The sequence below is a fragment of the Cervus elaphus genome, chromosome 5, assembly GCF_910594005.1.
Source record: "Cervus elaphus chromosome 5, mCerEla1.1, whole genome shotgun sequence".
Classification (NCBI taxonomy): domain Eukaryota; kingdom Metazoa; phylum Chordata; class Mammalia; order Artiodactyla; family Cervidae; genus Cervus; species Cervus elaphus.
Window position 1 is genome coordinate 94,022,158 of NC_057819.1, and position 19,718 is coordinate 94,041,875.

At 47.7% G+C, this 19,718-nt stretch overlaps 1 protein-coding gene across 1 annotated transcript in view; it reads right to left on the bottom strand.

Moving 5' to 3' along the window:
* Positions 1 to 19,718, bottom strand: part of SLC6A4 (solute carrier family 6 member 4) — a 34,183-nt gene that overhangs the window by 10,098 nt on the left and 4,367 nt on the right. The window contains exons 2-11 of the mRNA XM_043903288.1: positions 11,028 to 11,481; positions 7,679 to 7,813; positions 6,860 to 7,079; positions 5,813 to 5,951; positions 5,157 to 5,291; positions 4,715 to 4,818; positions 3,500 to 3,627; positions 2,357 to 2,469; positions 1,472 to 1,603; positions 375 to 474 (exon numbers count right to left, since the gene is read on the bottom strand). Of these exons, the coding sequence (XP_043759223.1) occupies positions 375 to 474; positions 1,472 to 1,603; positions 2,357 to 2,469; positions 3,500 to 3,627; positions 4,715 to 4,818; positions 5,157 to 5,291; positions 5,813 to 5,951; positions 6,860 to 7,079; positions 7,679 to 7,813; positions 11,028 to 11,370 (1,549 nt within the window). The 5' untranslated portion in view covers positions 11,371 to 11,481. The remainder of the gene's footprint in view (positions 1 to 374; positions 475 to 1,471; positions 1,604 to 2,356; positions 2,470 to 3,499; positions 3,628 to 4,714; positions 4,819 to 5,156; positions 5,292 to 5,812; positions 5,952 to 6,859; positions 7,080 to 7,678; positions 7,814 to 11,027; positions 11,482 to 19,718) is intronic.

A 19,718-nucleotide genomic window follows, 5' to 3' on the forward strand; every position in this document is an offset into this window, starting at 1 on the left:
TTGGGGCCACTGTGTGTAACAGGAGAAGATTGTACACTCTACAGATGCAATCACTGTGCACTAGTTCTTAGCTGTCTGTCCCACTCTTAGAGCCTGTCAGATCTTAAACAACCACTGTGGATAAGCTGTAGGGAACCACTTCAGCCTGTCCACTGGGTAAACATTTAAACTCAGAAGGAAAAAACGTCTTCCAGGGAGCTTAGCCAATCTGTTGTACAGAGTCTGGAGGAAATAATGACCTGTTTCTGAAGAAGGCACACAGGAGGTGACGTCTTGTACACTGGCCTGCCTTTCTCTGACGAATCCAGCCCTTGTGTATTCTGGTGCCTACATAGGCTGGTGTAGGAAGGATGTGGTGGAAGGAAGCATCTTACCGTAGAACCAAAACACAGCAACTGCTTCGATCAGGGCCACGGTGAGCACTGCAGGTCCCGTGGCAAACTCCTCCAGCAGCTTCACCACGTAGGCCCCACCCTGGAAATGAGACCACCAACTTGGTTCAAGGCCCACTGAGGCACTGCCTCCTCTTTTCAACAGAGACAAAAAGAATTTCTTAGGATAATCCTGCAAAGTTCTCACCTTGGATCTAATACAAATATCCCAGAGCCTGCCTCTTAGACGCTTTGGCAGGGTAGGCAAGATCTCATCCTATTAGACTCCTCTTCCAGCCCCACCGGTCACTCTCTCGTTTCCTCTCCCCCCAAAGCCTTAAAAACAAACTAAAAGCACCTTTTGATCTACTTTCTTCAGTTTACTGAACACCTACTGTGTCCTCTACCCTGGAGAATCCTGGTCCCTAAAGACTGAGTCTGGGAGAACCTACAACACCAGACACACTGGGCCCAGTGGTCATGGTTTTGCCTTTGTCCTAACTCACAAATCCCATGGGTCCTATGCAGGTCCCCAAAACCCTGCTGAAGCTCCAGAGCCATTTGGGTCATGGCCTGAAGATAAGTTGATTTACAAAGTCCGCCTTGAGTCAGGAATATACAAGCCTGCCATGCCTATGGGTAGTGTCTGATGTACAGTTTTATACTGTTTACCTCAGCTCCCCTCCCCTTCAAAAAGAAATCACTGGAGAAGGTCTAACTTCATTGCAACTTCTCTGGAGGAGACAAAGTGACAAACCCAAGGTGCCAGCCTCCAGATATTCTGGGCAGTATTCCCATGAGAACAGCCGTAAGGACTGGAAATAGACTGAAAAGGTAAGTCTTAATTTTTCTCCAGATAGAAATCTAGTTGGACTTGCTGTAAAATGCTGAACCCCCAGCTCCATGCCCAAATTCTACAGACAGATGCCGCCAGAAACAACTTTTCTCCTCTGTGATGACTAACTTCTTAACAGCAGTGACAACCTCTCCCCCTTTGGTCCCAAAGCCAGGGCTCCCTGTGGGCTGGAAAGAAAGAGCTTTGTGCAGTGTCCCATTGCCCAATGAAAAGCTGACTCTTGGTTGGGGGTTGTTGTACTCACGAAAGTCAAGGTGACCAGGGAGCCAAAGAAGCAGGTAATGACCACGCCAAGCACAAACCACTCCCGGCGCTTGGCCCAGATGTGTGGAAACTCATCCAGCACGGCTGTGATCACCCCCTCCAAACCTGCAAACTGAGTGGGGCACACAGACAGTCGTCATGGAGACTTGGGGACAAATCTGCTACTTCCAGGACAGAGGAAAGAGGGAGGGGTTAAGATTGCCACGTGGCCTGTCAAGCTGATCATGACCAGTTCCCCCTCCTCACTGGCCCTATCTCCATGTTACCCCATCATTTAGATCCCATCAAGGAAAGAAAGTATAGCACATGGACAGGACTTCTTCACATGAGGTCTCTTGGGGAGACTTTGGTTTTTCCAGAAATGCCAACTCAAAGCTGAGACTTGTTCTACATTAATGATATGAATGCTGGGCCACAAAGGACTGAGACATAGGCGGGACCTTGCCCTGGCCTTGAGGTGCTGCCAGTCTGGTCAAGGGACAGAGCACAATCACAGCAGTTCACATGTGCTGAGCTCTTGACCTTGCCTGGCACTTTACCCTCATTATCCCATGAATTAGGGGTCCTCAACCCCCAGGCCACACACTGGTACCAGCGTTTGGCCTGTTAGGAACTGGGCCCCACAGCAAGAGGTGAGTAGTTGTCTTCCATTAAACTGGTCCCTTAGTGCCAAAAAGGTTGGGGTCTGCTGCCATTAATGACTAATGTACTACAGGGTGGTAAGCGCCCAAGTGAACAGGGGCTGGTGAAGCACCAGGAGGCAGCAGACAACATGGCCTGGGGTGGCCAGGACGGGAAGGAATGGGTACAGCTGCCTCTTCCTCTTCCTCCCCTTTCTCCTCCTCCCACCTCCCCATTCACTTGCCGTGCTGTCCAAGCCCAGGGTGATTAACATCAGGAAGAAGACGATGGCAAAGAATGTGGATGCCGGCATGTTGGCTATGGCTTCTGCATATGTGATGAACAGGAGGCTGGGGCCTGAGACAGGGAGAAAGGAGGAGGTGGTCACTGAGACCTGCCCTACAGACCTGTCTTGGGGGGGAAATGACCACACCAACAATTACGACTCCTGTCAGAAGACCTTACATGTGAAGCAGGCTTGGACATGTACCAAATGCCTCCTCACACCCACACCACCCTACCTGGCTATCCTGACATCCTGGGAGGCAGAAAGGGAATAGTATCTGCCTTGGGGAGTGTGTGTTCTCAACCAACGTGGAGAAAGGAAACAAACATGAGACCCTAAGACTAGCAAATCTGTGCACACGAAGAAGAATTTCCACTATATAATAAATCTGTGCTTTCCCCACCCCCCCACCAAGATCTCCAAAATTTTCACAGCATTTAGCTCTCTAGCTCCAGAACAGTAGAAAATGTTAAATTGATTTTAGAATAATAGAGGTCTTAGAATAAAGCCTTCCAGCTATTTTGACTTTCTTGATAGTATGAGGAGCATGTCCTCAACCTCCCATGGTCCAAATCAGGCACATTAGTTTGGGGCATGAGGCTGACAGGATCAGAGCACCACATCAGGCCAAAGGTAGACAGACGTATGTTGGCAAGAAGCCCTGGGACTCCGTCCACAAGATTCCATCACCTCTCTTTTAATGTCTGTTTCTCTTTTTCCATAATAACTCACAGTAGAGTACAGTGACTGCATCATCTACATTTCTTTTTCTGCAAAAGGAAATTCGAAGGACTGGTAATCATTTGCTTACTAGACTTGGGCCCATCACAGGACCCAGACCCACTAGTTTTAACAGCCATCATCCAAGTCATATTCTCAAGCCCACAGTGTATCAAGGCCTTAGTGCTAGGCCCCAAGGGAGCTGTCCCATTCCCCACTATGGCCTGAACACATGGAAAGGGTTTAGATCTCTAAAACCTTTGAAAAATTTAAGAGGAACTGTTACAAATAATGCAAAAGTTAAGGTATTTGTAAAGATCCAAAGAGCAGCAAAGCAGTTCAGTGGGAGCAAGTAACCCAAACAGAATCCAAGGTCCCTACCTGCATCTTTGGCCACCTCAGACACATCTTCTTTCCTCATCTCAGCCATATACCCCAGCACCGTGAAGATGACAAATCCTGAAACGAAGCTCGTCATGCAATTCACCGCACTGGTCACCAGGGCGTCTCTGGAGCAGAAAACCCAACGGACTGAGACATTTCTAAGTCTGGAGTCTGAGGAGAATCTGTCTCCAGGATGACAAGGATGAATGGGCTGAGCTCACAGGGACTTCAAGCCTGTCTCCTCCCAGGGTGCAGCCTCTTAGCCAGGTTGCATCACCTCGAAGCACAAGCTGCTGTTATCACCATGCACGGCATGGGGAGAGCAGCAGGTCAGGAGTGGTTTCAAGAGATGGTCCTATAAAGCAGCAGAGCACAGACTGCTGGACTTCAAACAAGCCTTATTCTGAAACGGCCTGAGCTAGAGTGGGGGCCTTGGCCTCACACTTGAGAAGACCTCAGATTTAGACTTTTGACATTATTTGTAAATGAGGTTGTAAGAGTGCCACAAAGACATCCTGATACTTTTAAAAGAGGACCTCATCATAATATAACTTCAGGCTGATGTCCCAATGCAAGGTCACATTGCTTAGGGTGCATGTAAACTCCTTTAAAAAAATTCTGTAATTGTCTTATGAATTGCACAGATTACTGAATATTATCATCTGTGATAGGCTGTTAAGACAAAATTAACTCTAAAGATGATAAGTGATATTTAAATCATAATTGGTGCAATATTACCTGTTTTGTTAAATTTCTGAAATGAGATTTTCACATAAATCATAGCATTCTGTGTTGGTCAGAATAGCACAATTGTTACTGTTTTCGTGTGTGTGTGTGTGTGTGTGTGTGTATAAATTATCACATCACAATTTTTGTTGCTAAATATTAACAGGTCAAATCTAAACAATTAACATATGTTGCAATTTTTGTAAACCTGCTTCAGAATTTAATTTTCTTGAAAAAGACAGAATCTCACAAAACAAAAGTCTGGGGCCTCTCTCATCTCCTGAGTGGCCTGGGTGAGGTTGTGTTCTGGGTGGGTGCTCTGGCCATGAGTGGATTGGCCAGGCACCTGTAGTACCCCTGAGGGTCAGAGAGTCAACATGGCCTGAGCCTGGCCAGGTGTGAGGCCATCAGTTTGATCCCCTTCCTCCAGGCTACTTATGCTCATTCTGCTTCCACGCCTTGCTTGGGGCAGCCCCAGATACTCACTGGTAACAGTTGTTGTGGAATTTGTTGTAGCTCGCAAAAGCCAGTAGGACCCCAAAGCCAGGGCCGAGAGAGAAGAAGATCTGGGCGGCCGCATCCACCCACACCTGGAATAGAGCAGAGGCAAAGGTCGGGGCCGAGACCCAGGCCATCGCTGGGCCAGCGCCCTTGTGCCTCCACGTGGCTATGTGCTGAGACAGAAAACAGGCTCTCAGAGTTCCTGGTAGGATGGCCACATACCAAGTGCAGACCAATATGATTGCCTGTCATTTAGGCATAAACCAATGCCGTGGCCTCAACTGTACTTTTCATGCTTTTTTCCGCTTTAAAACATCACTGCAGACTTAACCACTGAACCCAAATTTTAGTTGTTCCTATGGTCCTAGGACTAGCTTCAGTTAGTATAAAGAAAGACAAGTGCACACTACTTTCCTCATTATCTTACCCCTGTCTCTAGGAGTTTCTGCCAGTTGGGTTTCAAATAGAAGAGAACTCCCCTCCAGGCTCCAGGGAGGGTGGCCCCCCTCACCAGCAGGATCAAAAGAATGATGTAAGGGAAGGTGGCTGTCACCCAAACCACCTGTAAGGAAGGAAACACAGGTTATCACCACATGAATGCTGGTGTCTTATTCTTAAAAACCTTCAAGAAAGGAGATCTACCTTGTTTTTTCTGTAATTGTAGGAGGCACGGTGGTGTGGCAGAAAGATCACAGCCTTTAGAATGAGACAGGGATCTGATTTCCTGTTTGCGGGTACCGCCTCTAAACCCATTTCCCGTCTGTAAAGTGGGGAAAACGCCCAGCAGGAGACAATAAAGGAACCAGTGTATGTACTGGTTGTACACCAGTGTATTGCCACGAGTTATGACACTACCAGTGGATTAAAGGAATTTAAAAAAAGTCATATAACTAGTTCTTGGGATTGACCCATTTCTAGAAGTTTCTAAAAGATTTGGTTGAGAAATTGAGAATCACGGAATGGGTTCTGTGTAAAGGAAACGACGTCCCCCTGTCTGTGGCTGTCCAGGCTACTGAGTTCTGAGTTTGAGATCCTCCAGGGGCCCTTGGCAGACTCTGGATCTGCAGCCAGGGTCCTCCTCACCTTGCCAGATGTTTTAACACCTTTCCAGATGCTAAAGTAGATAATGGTGAAGATGAACATGATGCACAGGACAAGTTGCCAACTGAGGCCCCCCAGGTCCTGGAGCCCCTTCGACTGGTGGATCTGCAGGACGTGCCGCCTGCAGGAGAAAAAGGAGGGCCTGTGATGGGGTCTGAGCCGCAACCTGAGTACACACACAGTATGTGATACCTAGGTGGTGGCCAAGAGGAAAGACAGAAACTGCACTGCAAGGACCAAGTGGCCACCAAGCTTCAGGGAGAGCTGGGAGGGGCTCTGGCCATCCTGAAGGAGAGAACAGGGCACTCAAGCCAACCGACCCTGGGAGGAGCACTCGGCCCAGAGGCAGACATCAGGCCTCTCCCTCCTGGGCAGGGACCCAACCAGTGACTAACACGACTGGCTTTTTGGTGCACGAGGATTTGTATGTGTGGGCAGGGGGCCCCTTCCCCATGCCTGAAATTCCAGCACTAAAGCAAACTCCCTATTCCAGGCATCTTCTCCCAAAGGGTAGATCCACGTGAACACATGAAACCAGAAACTCCTGAGTAGTTTCAAACTACAGAGGTCATGGGAGGTTTTGCTTCCATGACAGCTGGCTGAGAGGAGGGCCCAGGAAGAAGAGCAGTTTTGATGCAGGGGAGTAATTTTGGAATGTGAAGGTAGGGACCAGCCTGGGCACAACAGAAAAGAGGGGTACAGCACAGACCAGACTGTGGAATACTCAAGGTAGTCTCTTCCAACCCCCTCACCCACATGTACTCCCCTTCCCCGACAGCGTCTCTCTGAAATCCATCAGTAGGGAGGGGAGGGAGGCTCAAGGGGTAGGTGGCGTCCGTATAATGATGGCTGCTTTGCATTGTACAACAGAAACCGACAGAACACTGCGAAGCAGTTTTCCTCCAATTAAAAAATAAACCATCAGCCAAGAGGTGAAGAGCCCCTGGTCCCCACGGGCCTCCCGAGAAGCCAAGGCCCAGGGGTGTGGCCTGCCCCTAACAGGCCACCCCCTCACTTACATGCACTTACGTGTAAAATTCTTCTGCAGGGGATGTTGAGTGGAGCATCCAGGTGATGTTATCCTCAGAGAAGTAGTTGGTGCAGTTGCCAGTGTTCCAGGAGTTCTTGCAGCTGGTCCAGGGCAGCTGCTCCGTGAAGGAGGAGATGAGGTAGTAGAGGGCCCAGGCCATGATGGTGTTGTAGTAGGAGGCGATGTAGAAGGCGATGAGGCAGATGGCGTAACCTATCCCTGGGCGAGAGGGCGAGGGAGGCCCAGGTTCAAGGGCAGCTGGCAGTGAGGCACGGCAGCCCGGGCATGGGAAAGGTGGGGCTGCCATTCATTTCATCCCCTGAACACTGGGACACGGTGGCAAAGTGGCCATGTGGTAAATTCCTAATTTGTACTTACAAGATCACATGTTATAGAAAATGTGTATGTGTGCTATTAATGGTTTTTTCCTATTTGCTTTTTAAATTGGAATTATTATTTTTTAAACTTTTTATATTATACCAGAATATAGCCAATAAACAACGTGACAGTTTCGGGTGGAGAGCAGAGGGACTCAGTGAGCAAAGGGACTTAACCACATGGATACCTGCATCCATTCTCCCCCAAACTCACCTCCCATCCAGGCTGCCCTGTTTAGTTTACTTTTCATTGCCAATTATTCTATTTTGCTTTAGTAGTCTCATACAAATTAAGCTGTCAAAACCTTAACTGCTCAGGTTATCTCCTAGGGATACCTGAGGTCTGATTCCAGGAGGTCCCCGGCTCCCACCCAGTGATGGAAATCATCACTTCCTTGGTGGACCCACTCACCCACCCAACCACCCAAGCCTTTCTCTTACCTTTGAAAATTGGGCAGATTTTCGTCCATATGGAAATGCATCCATTTCGGTGGTACTGCCCCAGTGCGAGTTCCATGTAGAAGAGCGGGATCCCCCCAAAAATGGCCATGATAGTGTAGGGGAGAAGGAACGCCCCTGAGGCAGAGGAAAGACAGTTTCACTCCCTGCCCACAAGTGTCCAGGACAGCCCAGATGACCTGGACGTGCAGAGCCATCTGATGCTCCAGAGCCAAGAAGCCACCCTGTCCCGAGGGGCCCACACACTGCTCCCGTCTCAGGGCTTTGCCGGAAGTCATGGACAGACCTCCACAGAGAAGTGAGGTTTGGGTGGCGGCAGAGAGTACGTGGGAAGGAAGCTGGGTCTAGGAGTCAACAGAACAGGCAACTGGGACCAGCTCCACGGCTAACTGTCAGAAGGACCCTTCTCTGGGCCTCTATTTCCTCTACTAGAAGATGAGGGTTGAGAACTGAGATTCCCAAACCCAGCCTACACATCAGACTCACGGGTAAGCTTAAAAGCGGACACCCACCCTGACCTCCTACAGCAAAAGCTTCAGGTATGGGTATGACAGAGTTTTCTTTTAAGCTCCCCAGGTGATTCTGAAGCAGCCAGTACATGGACCAGTGCTTGGGACCCTGGAACAGATCTCCTGTGACAAACTGTTCAACAGCTGTCATAGTCCACGATCACTGAATTGCTCTTTTTGTTCATCTGTATCCTGGCTCCAGACTTTTTTTTTTTTAAATTAAAGTTTTATTGGAGAAAAATAGAACCACCACGTACACAGGGAAAAGAGCACAAAAATTCAACTGATACAGAACTGAAAGTCACAACTACCCAGTGTTGTTTCGATTACTTTTCAATTTCTTAAGTGGCTTCCCTCAATTTTTTATATAGCCTTGCCAATTTTTTTCAGCTGAAATAGCATCAAGTTTTCGAAAAATTAAGAGCCTCAGCAAAGGGACCAGCTTTTAAGATAACAAAGGTGACACCAAGAGTCTCCTAATAGGACCAATTCTACCCCAAAATTCTTGAAGCACATAACTACTGAGTCTGGCAGAACAGTAGCTCAGAGACCATCAGGAATTAGTTAGAACACTGACTCAGACGGTCCAGTATGCAGAGAGGGCAAACAAAAAAGCTGCATTTCCCTGTCAGATGAGTTCACGTAAGAAAACCAAGGAGGTGCTAAGAAAATACAGGCAATGGCTGCTCAAAATAATTCAGAAGGCATTCTAAATACCACATATTATTAGACAACAGTGTGTAAAGTGATGCAATTAGAAAACAGACAACTTAAAAAAAAATATGGTCACAGGTCTTTGAGCACTCAAGAAATGAATAGCAAACACAAGAGCTGAAAGTCTTCTCAGCTGAGGGTTGAAAGTGAAAGTGAAGTCGCTCAGTCGTATCAGACTCTTTGGGACCCCCATGGACTGTAGCCCACCAGGCTCCTCCGTCCATGGGATTCTCCAGGCAAGAATACTGGAGTGGGTTGCCATTTCCTTCTCCACAGACTCTTGATTATTGATGTTTGGTTATATTTCCATCGTTCCATGGAGCCAGAATGCTCCCTCTTGAGCCAGATTGGTGGGTGTGGCTGGAACAGGCAGGTAGGTCACTACAGGATGAAAAAGTGCAGAACTGCACCTCACTGGAGATGCTGGTGTCTGCCAGCTCTCGTGGCTGACACGAGACCTGGAAACACCACACTGGGGATTGCTCACCTGCAGCCTGAGTTTCAGCCCAAAGGGTGGGCTGGCTGTGATTTTCCCTGAGAACTTTCCCTCCCGTGAAATATTCTGAACCCAGAAACCTGAAATCTATGCAACTCAGAAAGGTCTCACTCGCCTTACAGTCACACTGGGTAAACCTGGCCTGAGAACAAGAACCACGTTGTGCTCTCACGGTGGCATCTGTCCAAAGGGTTTGCTTGACTGGTTTCACATAGGGACTGAGTGTAGGGGAAACATCAACGGTGACCCAGCCCCTTATATAATCCTCAGGCTAAAGGTGAGTCCTCCCAAGCTGGAGATAAGATGATTCCAACTTCCACTCCTCCCAGGCTAGGAGGACTGGGCTTCCCAAAGCCCCCCGTGCTGGAATGGCCATTGCAGGTAATGGACCCAGGTCCTTAAAAGATGCAGCAAATCCAGGCAACTCTGTGTCTGGTCATAGAGGAAATGAGAGGACCCAAAAGAACTACCCCTCCAACCTCATTTTAATTGCCCTCCTAAATCTGTTACCAGAGTCCCTGTCAAACATTGACTGATCTGATTCTCATTTCTGGTCCTTTTCCTGTTCTGATAGCAAGTCCACTGTCAAAACAGAGGCCCCATACCTACTAATTCCATCACCCTGCTCTGCTCTCTGGGGCTCCCACATCCATGCCTACAGTCAGCTGCTAGTTTTGATAATCTATAAACTGCTCTGGAGGCATCAGGAATAGAAGGAGGAACAAGAAATCATCTCTCCTGAAAAATCTAACACTCTTGTAGGAGATATAAGGCATGTCCATATATGGGTTGGGGTTGGCATTAATGTGGCTGGGTTCAGCTACAGATCTCACCCAGACTGTGACTTTAGACTCTGGACCTGAGCCTATGCCCTGAGCTCACACAGGTTCAAAGGTCCAGGAGGGTGTGGGACCCTGGAGCCACTTCCCAACTTCCTTCACAGATCTAACACCTCTTGACTCTTGTGAGCAAAACCAGTCAGCAGGAATGAAGGAACTCAGCACAGGGCTGGTGCTCATTCCCTCACGTCTGCTTGGCGGAGAGCACGACTTATGTAACGCAGGCATGAGAGGAGGGGCTCTTCACAGATGGAGCGCTAACGATGCTGAAAATCTGGTGAGGTCAGCTTCAGGGGAGCTTTCATTCAACTTCATGACCCAGGGAGCCGCAGACATGCCTAGATTTACAGTTTTGGTTTACTGGAGATTTGTTTTCTCTTAGACTAGCCTGGGGGCTTCCCAGGTGGCACTAGTGGTAAAGAACCCACCTGCCAATGCAGGAGATGCCAAGAGATGTGGGTTTGATCCCTGGGTCGGGAAGATCCCCTGGAGGAGGGCATGGCAACCACGCCAGTATTCTTGCCTGCAGAATCCCACACACAGAGGGGCCTGCTTGGCTCCAGTCCATGGGGTTGCAAAGAGTTGGACACAACTAAAGCAACTTAGCACACACACAGGCCCACACAGACTAGCTTGAAAGTCTAAGTAACCATGTTTCCAGACTCGTATCAGTTAAACAAATTAGGAAAGACATGATCTATCTTCTGGCCTCCCAAGAGGACCTACAGACCACCCCTGGGTCAGAGCCTCTGCCCACAGCCCACGATACTGACCCCCTCCGTTCTGGTAACAAATGTAGGGAAAGCGCCAGACGTTGCCCAGGTCCACAGCATAGCCAATGACAGAAAGGAGGAAATCCACCTTCTTGCTCCAGGTCTCCCGCCCTGCGGAATGAACCTCAGCCACCAGGGTGGTGGTGGCAGCCGGGATGGAGTGCTGAGTGTCGTCTTCCGCGCCAGGGTTCGGAACTGCTGAGTACCCATTGGAGATCTGGCCGGACTCTGCCCTATCCCCAGGGGCAGGGACACCCTTCTGTAGAACCCCATTTTCCTGACAATCTTCTCCATCCTTATACGCTGACAGCTCCTTCTGGGAATTTAACGGGGTGGTCTCCATCCTGCTGGCTAGGAGGTGATGCTGACGCCCATGTGCCAAGGACCGACCTGAATTCTTGGTGCTCAGATCTGTGGATCTCCTCAGAACTTTATATCAGTGGGACTGAGAGCTCTGTTGGAAAAGCAAAAGGAGAACAGAATTGGGTGTTTTACTTGTCTTTGGTAACTCATCATACATCTTGAACTATATCAGGTAATGAGATTACAAAGCCATCTGTTAAACGAGAGATATCCTATTTGCTACATAAGAGTCAATAAAATCAACATTTTTCAACCCATGCTAGGTATCAAATCACAACTGAGTAATTTAAAAAAGAAAAAAAAATAAGGCAAACAAAAGTAGATAGCAAATAACCCAGGTTTTTCGTAAGCTCTATTAAGAACAAAGTGTTGACTTCAACTGAGGGACTGGAACCCCACCCCAGAGTTTACTGGGGACTCAAAAACAAAGCTCCCACAAAGCTTCACAGAACACTTAACTTTGTCTTGGATGCTGTGCTGGGAAAAAAGTAACAAAGAAGCAGTTTCTGGCAGCAAATAGATAAGGATAGCCCTCTCCATCATTTAAACTGAACACTTGAAAGTATATTTCATATGTCAGCTACAGGTGTGATTTGGAGCATAGGAGAGAGGTAAAAAGGCCACCCTTTGTTAGGCACCTCTAGCTCCTTAGTGCAGACTTCTTCACTCTTCCAGGAGCCCAGCTCTCAGAAACCTCTGGGCAGGTCTGAGCTGCCTCTCGCTGCGTCCAGTCCATCTGTGCCTCACCTTTCTGCATTCCCATCATGCCTCTGCAAGTCTGACTGAGTCTTAAATGGCACTGCTGCTCACCATTCATTCTTCTTGCCACTCCCAGCACCTCTTGGGGCTAATCCACTTGTTATTTTGTGACAGTGGGCAGGCAGGGTCACCTCTCCTTCACGCCAGAAGAGCCAGAGAGAGGAGCACGGAGGTTACGGATGCCAGTGTGGCCAGTGTCTGTCCCCATGTGCCTCGGGGCTGCCACGCCTTTATGTCACTGCTGTGGGCCAGGGTGCAGGGAAGTCAGCTCAACTCCCTGAGATTTCTACTTGGGGTAGAAATCTGAGCCCTTTTGGACTTTAAACCTATGCCGGTTATAAAGTAGTAAGAAGCCAGGACCTTCCAGCTAACTTTGACCTTCCAGGCTTGAACTTTTCAAACTCTGAAACAGTTTGCAGTTGAAACATGTTTCGGCTTAATTCAAATCACATTATACCTTTCTAGGAAAAGGTGTCTAGGGATGACTGCTACCGCTGTTCGTAACTGCAAAGGTCTGATACGAATCTTTTCAATTCAACAGTCGGAGATTGACTAGGAACTGGGATTTTGTAAAAATGGCAGTGAATGTCTCTTACCCTGGTGGGGCTTTCAGTGACTATAACTATCTACATGTGGACATGTAGAGACAAACAAAAGTGAAAAATTAGAACACAGAGTAGCCGCTTCACACTGATGACTATGCACATGGATATTGGTAAGGATTAGAAATGAACACAGGGGCTGCAAGTAATTAGAGTTCCTTGCTGACTGTGTAGTCTCCTTCTGTAAAGTAGATAACAAAAATGTTAAAGGCATTGACTTACTGATGCCAAAAATATTAGAGCAACAAGAGAGAAACCAGCTCTATATAGCGAGGGTGTGGGTATATAGGAGGTGTGGGGTGTAGGTGTCCTGGGCTCTACTCGATCTAACTGGCTCCCACCCCCAACTCTATCCTCAGCTCAAGGAGGCAAACGTGACCTATAGAAGGAAATGAATTTCTGACAAAGAGTGATCTAGATAAAAACCCATTCTGCTTACCTTGATGCCTCTGTCCAGCCTTCCCCATCACCCCCACCCACCCCACCTTCCCCAGGACCTCAACTAGACTAGATGGACTTCTAAAATAAGCATACATCCTCTCATCCACCATAAGGAAGCATTCACCAGGCTAAGGGATTTTTAAGTTTCTTGGGTTTTTTTTTTGGAGAGAGATGATAAGATGTCAATATATTTAAATACACAGTTGAACGTGGCAGTCTCTGGTTGTGTTATTTGGAGAAGGCCTCTGTACTTGCCTCTGGCCTCTCTCAATGACATGTTTTCTACATTAAACACTGAAGAACCTGCAGACCAGATGGCAGAGATAAAGAGCTTTGCCAGGTGCGGATGGTCAGACGGCACCCAGCTGACAGATCTTGCCCATGACCCAGGTCTTCCTTTCTCCATCTTCAAAATTTTACCCAAAATTTTCTGTAGGGATGTCTTCCCAGCCTGTAAGGCTGCAACTTTCCTCTCATTTAAAATTGAAGCTCAAAGATCAACTGCATCACCCAGCCTTCCTCCAGCATGTCCACCACGCTCTCTAGGAGGAAAACGTCACCCATCTGGGAGGAACACGTTAGCGGGGGAATAACCGTTTAGTCATCCAGTGGTTCTGTCACCCTCCTGCTCAGGAGTCCTGTGTTGTTCTAGACTTTATTTACTTCCTCCCTTGGGGCCCTCTGCAGGAAGTTGGAGAATGTGCATGGGCTGGTGAACCTTGGGGGCAGAGGGTGGCAATGTATGTTCTTCAGGGTGCTCTGGGGTCCAGCCCCCAAGGATCCCGATTTCTTGGCAACCGTTATGAGCAACTCCTAAAAGAGTAATACACCAGACTATTGTCGCTGTGCATTACAATGTCTTATTTTCCTGAAATATCCCTCAGCATTAAAAAAAAAAAAAAGTTTTATTAACAGCTGAAATGGCCCATGTAAGAAAACCTATTCAGAAGGTCCTGTAGCCCAGTCATGACTTGAAGTTGCCTCTCCCCTGAGGGTGGTGTCTCCCTACCCAGCTCTGCTTTCCAGGGTTCTCCCACCCCAATCAAAGACCCCGGGGTGCAAGAAGATAAGTTACAGCCACACGAAGCCACCAAACAGGAAGGTGACGCTCATCTCCTCTTCAACTCACTCCTCTACCTTTCAGAAGGAACCCCCTCCCAGGGACTAATCTGTCGGCCAGGAGCAGAGAGATGGTGGGACCTGGGCCCCCTTCTGCCTCCAGGATGCTGCCTGTGAAACCAGACTCCTTTCCCACTTGCCTGGTTCTGCAGAGCACTGACCAGCTTCTCCCCCTGAGACCAGCAGATAGCAGTGGTTGAGAGTGAGCCAGCCCAGGAACATAGAAGGAAAAGATGTTAAGAAGGTTGGTTTCTAAGAACGCTCTCTTGAAAGCTTTCTTTTCTTTTTTTTTTAAAGGTATTTTTATCCTGCGGGGTAGAGAGACTGCAAAAGAGGTCACTGTTACAGCTGTGACCTCCTCCTGGCAGACATGAGATTCCCTGCGGCCAGAAACAGCCCCAGAAGCCTTCATGTACATCTGGGATGTGTACCGTTTCCCAGGCTGAGCAGGTGATGGGCTGTGGGTGGGTCACCCAGCTCCACGGTGGGACAAGGCCTGATGCCCAGGACCCACCCCTGCTGCCCCGCGACCGTGTACACGAGGGGCCACATGGGGGGGCAGGTTACAGGAGGCCAAGACCTTCTGTTTACAGCTGCGCTTCCTCCCAGCCCAGGGGGTGGGCTAACTCACCCCACCTCCCCGCCCCTAGTAAAAAGAACTGTTTCTATTTCAACTTCTCCCCATCACATCTCATTCCTCTTTCCACAAGCTCGGTCTCTGTAGCCAGGGGAACCAGCAACTGAACAAGCAGATAATTACAAATGAGTCATGAAACCACCCAGCCCTCTGGAGATGCCCATGACCCTACTTGTCTGTTTGACCCCCCCCTCAGCGCATTCTAAGCAGAAACACTACAGAAATTTTGTACTTTGACTTCACGTGTCCAGATCGAAGTGAATTCATTTCTCGGGACACTCACTTTCATTTTCCAAAAAAAAACACCAAATACATGAAAACAATGCCCCCCTAGCCCCCCACCAAAACCAGCATGAATTATGGGTTTACCGCTGAGATAAGATTAATTATAGGCTCTATAACCTTTGTAATTTGTACTCTCTATTCAGAGGGAGTTGAAGTTCCCAAGACACCAAGGATGATAGAAGTTGCAGAGGCCTGTAACACAGTATAGGGTTATACTCTGCCTATAACGTAGTAAACACTAAACATATATATTTACTAAACACAGCAAACATATATGCCTATATATGTTCAGTCAAGACTGAGCCTGGCCCGCTGCCACGGCCTGGCCCTAATTCAGTAGACACATACGGCCCGCCTACTATACCTAAGGCTCCTTCAGACAAGGCAGGCCTGGTCTTGCCTTCATGGAGGCCATGGGAGAAGGCCAAATCTGATCAGCATGTGGAACGAGGGAGAGGCCAGTGCTGTTTTCAAGTGCTGCCATCCGACCTGCTTAAACCGAGGTTTCTGCTGACTGGATGCAGCACGTTCAGATACCTTGCGTTTTTAGCTTCAGGTTGTCCTTGGGTTTTAATGGTCTTCCTTTTGTTGCTATTGCACGCGCTGCTTCTGTCACGGGACCCTGGGTTTTTGCTGCTTCTGGTTTATGTCTCCACAGTGCAAGATGCAGGCTTGTTTTCGTATCTGTTGAAGAGGCTGCGGAGTTCTCTGAGGGGTGCGGTGTCTTAGGTCATAAGCCACTGGGACTCCAGCTCACCTTTCGAACAATGTAGAAAGACTTCATGGTCTGAACAGACCGAGTAGAGAAAATCTTCTTGTGGTTTGGATGTAAGGGATAGAAATGACTATCACAGTCATCTCCTTACCCAAAGACTGCCTTATAAGAGACAGTTTAATTTTTTGGAGAGGAATTAAATAGGCTACAATCCTCAGGGCCGTCTGGGCCAGATACCATGAGAAAGGAAAAAGGGTCTCCGCCCAGAACTTTCCTTGGGGAAGGATAGCTTCAAGCTTCCCTCCACACAGAGGATAAAATTGAGAGGATTAGCCATTTGTGTTGGGGTTGAGATCACTCCAGAGGCTGGGCAAAAGTATAATTAATCGTTTAATAAAAACGAAATGGATCTGGCATGCATAGGGAGAAATAGCCCTCCTGCAGTGAACATGAACAGGAAAGCTAGACTAACCACCTTCCTGAGGTATCATTTAACATCTGTGTGTCCACAACCCAGGGCTCTCCTGTCGCACAGACCCGTACTGGAGTCCCAGACCTAGCATTGACCGGCTGTGTGACTTTGGGTGGGTTACTTAACCTCTCTGATCTTCCCTTTGCTCATGTGTGAAAACAGACCATTAAAATTCCTGCTCCCTAAAGGCTATTGTGGGAATTGAATAAAAGTATGACAAATGCTTAACTCAGCATCTAGCACATGACAGTGAGCTGACAACCACTCTGCCATCACAAATACACAACCCATTCTGCTTTTCTACTTCTCACCCCAGGGAAGGAACCTGGAGCCCACATGCTTCAGTGATTCGCTGCCTGCAGCACAGGCGGGCGCCCTGAGCCAGAAGCTGTGGACTCCATCCCCTTCCACAGGCCCTCACCTGTTCCTGCTCCTTCTCCATCAGTGGCTTGGAGTCATTAGGAAACTTGTAACAGGAGATTCCTGGGCTACTTGCTCAGAGATCCTAATAGAGAGATCCATGTGGGTGCTGCATCGTTAGCAAGTACCCAGGTTATTACGGCAGATGGGCCACTGAGCATGCCCAGTACATCCCCGACCCCGCCCTTTCGCTGCCTCTAATTATCCTGTGTTCTCCAGGCCTGGCTTAAGTTTCTATCCACTTCCTCCATGTAGCTTTCTCTTACCACCCTAGCCCAAGATGATCTCATCTGTCATTCCTCACTGATTATCAAGCATCATTTATTATCCTTGTGTGTCCAGTTGCTTTGCATCCCCTAGAAAGCAGGGGCCATGGCTTATACATTTTGGCCTCAAATACCTGCTGACCAGGTGTGTGCACACTCCCAGCCTAGAGGGTCTATGGATCTATTTCGGGTTTCCTGGGCTCCGGCCATGCTGGCAGGTGTGAGGCTCAAGTGAGCCTCTCCTCTTTCTTCCCGGGTCCTATCCTCAGGGTGGTTTGCCCTTCCTCACTCCTCACCCATCAGGAAGATCTGCTGAGCATCTCTGGGGTGGAGAAAGGACCATCACAACAACAACTGTAGTGAACTCTGGACTGGAAAAGACTGGCATGTCTAGGATTAAAGAGGAGACCAGGTTGTGCTTTTAGACCTTGAACAAGTACCAGCAGGCATGCCCATCAAAGGTTTGTGTTCCAAACCCTCATTTGTCAATTGCTGGTTTGGAACTTGCAGTGTATTTTCAACCCACGGAAAGAAATGTTGCAAATGGTGGTTAACCTCCTAAGCTAGTTTACAAAACCCTAGTTTAACCAAAAGATACTAAAACACCTAAAATGTAAGCTATAAAATACAGCATTGTTCAGTACTACAAAAGGAGATGGGAGATGACAAATTCATTAGAAGTTGTTTAACATTCTTTCTGGTTCCTAAGGGAAACTAAATTTAAGGAGAGAAGTATAAGGAGGTAGAGAGACTCGTGTATAGAATCTGTGGAAGTGCCTTTACAGGTTGAGGTCACAGATCATTTAATACATTTAACTACACAACTTGCAACTTTTTGCAGAAAGCTTTCATTCTGGGGCTGCCATCTGTTTTGGTGTGGACAAGGCCAGGAAAGAGACTTGGGGAACTCCAACAGGTGACGTGTTCGATTAGGCAGAATGAGGAGTATCACTTATACCTTCTAAATCCTCTTATTGTTACAATGCAATTTATGCCATAAGTAGAAATCAAGCTTTCAAAAACACATGGGAGCATTTCCAAACACAAGAGTTTTCTTTTCCTTAAGACAGGTGTATTACTAAACTATTTTTGTGTGAAACAGACAGGATTAGACCCACAAAGGAATTCAAGGGAGAGAGCAAGAGAAAACCAGCCCCAGGGACAGGGTGTTATGAAACAAGGGCGGATTTACCTGTGGCAGCCGGTGGAAGAGAGAAGGGGAGGAGAAAGCGATTGGAAGGGGAATTAAATACAATGTGAGTGAATATGAGAGGAAGGCGGAACTGGGGCCATTTCTCTGGGTGGGGGGCGGGGGAGACCTAAGTGAGGGGACAGATGGGGTCTGGCAACAGAGTGGAGCAGGGCACAGGGGTGCCCTAGAGCCACAAGTGGTTCGTGATTTGGGTAATGTTGCCTGAAGGTGCCTGAGCTCCTACAAGTTCTGAAATGTGTTTTACAACGTGTCACACACATGGTTCGGGGATATTCACAAAGAATCAGTTCATCGTGACACAGAATCGATCTGATTCTCAGATGCACTGAGACCAGGGCAAGAGGTTGCTCCTCATCCCTAGGAGTTGATGGTCTCAAAAAGTAATGCTCTAAGCTAAAACATACATCACTGAGATGGTGGAGGAAATTTGAATATGGACTGTACATTATATAAAAATATTTTATCAATGTTAAGTTTTCCAGATGTGATAACAACGGGGCTCTGGTTATGTATGAGAATGTCCTTGTGCTTAGGAAACACAAGCTGAAGAATTCAGGGGTGAAAAAAAATGCATTTAATACACCTAAGTGACCAACCATTACAGCTTAGCCTAGCTGGCCTAAAATGCACTCAGAATACCTACATTAGCCTACAGTTGGGCAAAATGATCTTACACAAGGCTTATTTTATAATAAAGTGCAGAATATCTCAAAAAAAAAAAGGCACTTGGGGTGAAATATTTGGATGTCTGCAAATTTTCACAGGTTCAACAATAAAATTATATATGTAGTATAATCATTTCATTAATTACATTTTATACAGAAAGTATCAAATTATATGTGTTAAATATGTAAAACTTGGATATGTGTCTAATTAGAAAGAAAGTACAGGCACAAAAGTGGCAAAATGTGGTGAATCTGGGTGAAGCTTCAGGGGACCATTCCTCCAACTTTTCAGTTGAAATTTTTCAGTATAAAACACTGAGGGGAGAAAAAGAATTCTAGACCTGGGACGGGCTGAGAAACCTCCAGTCGGTCAAAGCTCACCGCGGCCTGGAATAGCGAATCTCCTCTCTCTCCCCCCTCTCTCTTTCCTTCCTGCCCCAGCTCCTCTCCTCTGAAACAAGGAAAAGAGCCAGCTAACTCAATTAGCCGTTAACAACACACCCAGTGGAGAGAAAAGTGCAGGAGACTCAAGTTTAAGGCCTGGCTAGGTCCTTAGGGCTATGGTGAACTTGAACAAGCCACAGAGGACTTGGAGCAGATTGTCAACAAGTCCCCTTCCAACTCTGCCCTTCCCTGATTCTAGGGAATCCCTTAGAGGGGGGAAAAATGTTTATTTTCTTGCAGCAGCTTCCCTAGCAAAGTACAATCTTCTTTTTCCTTGAATAGCCCAGAAA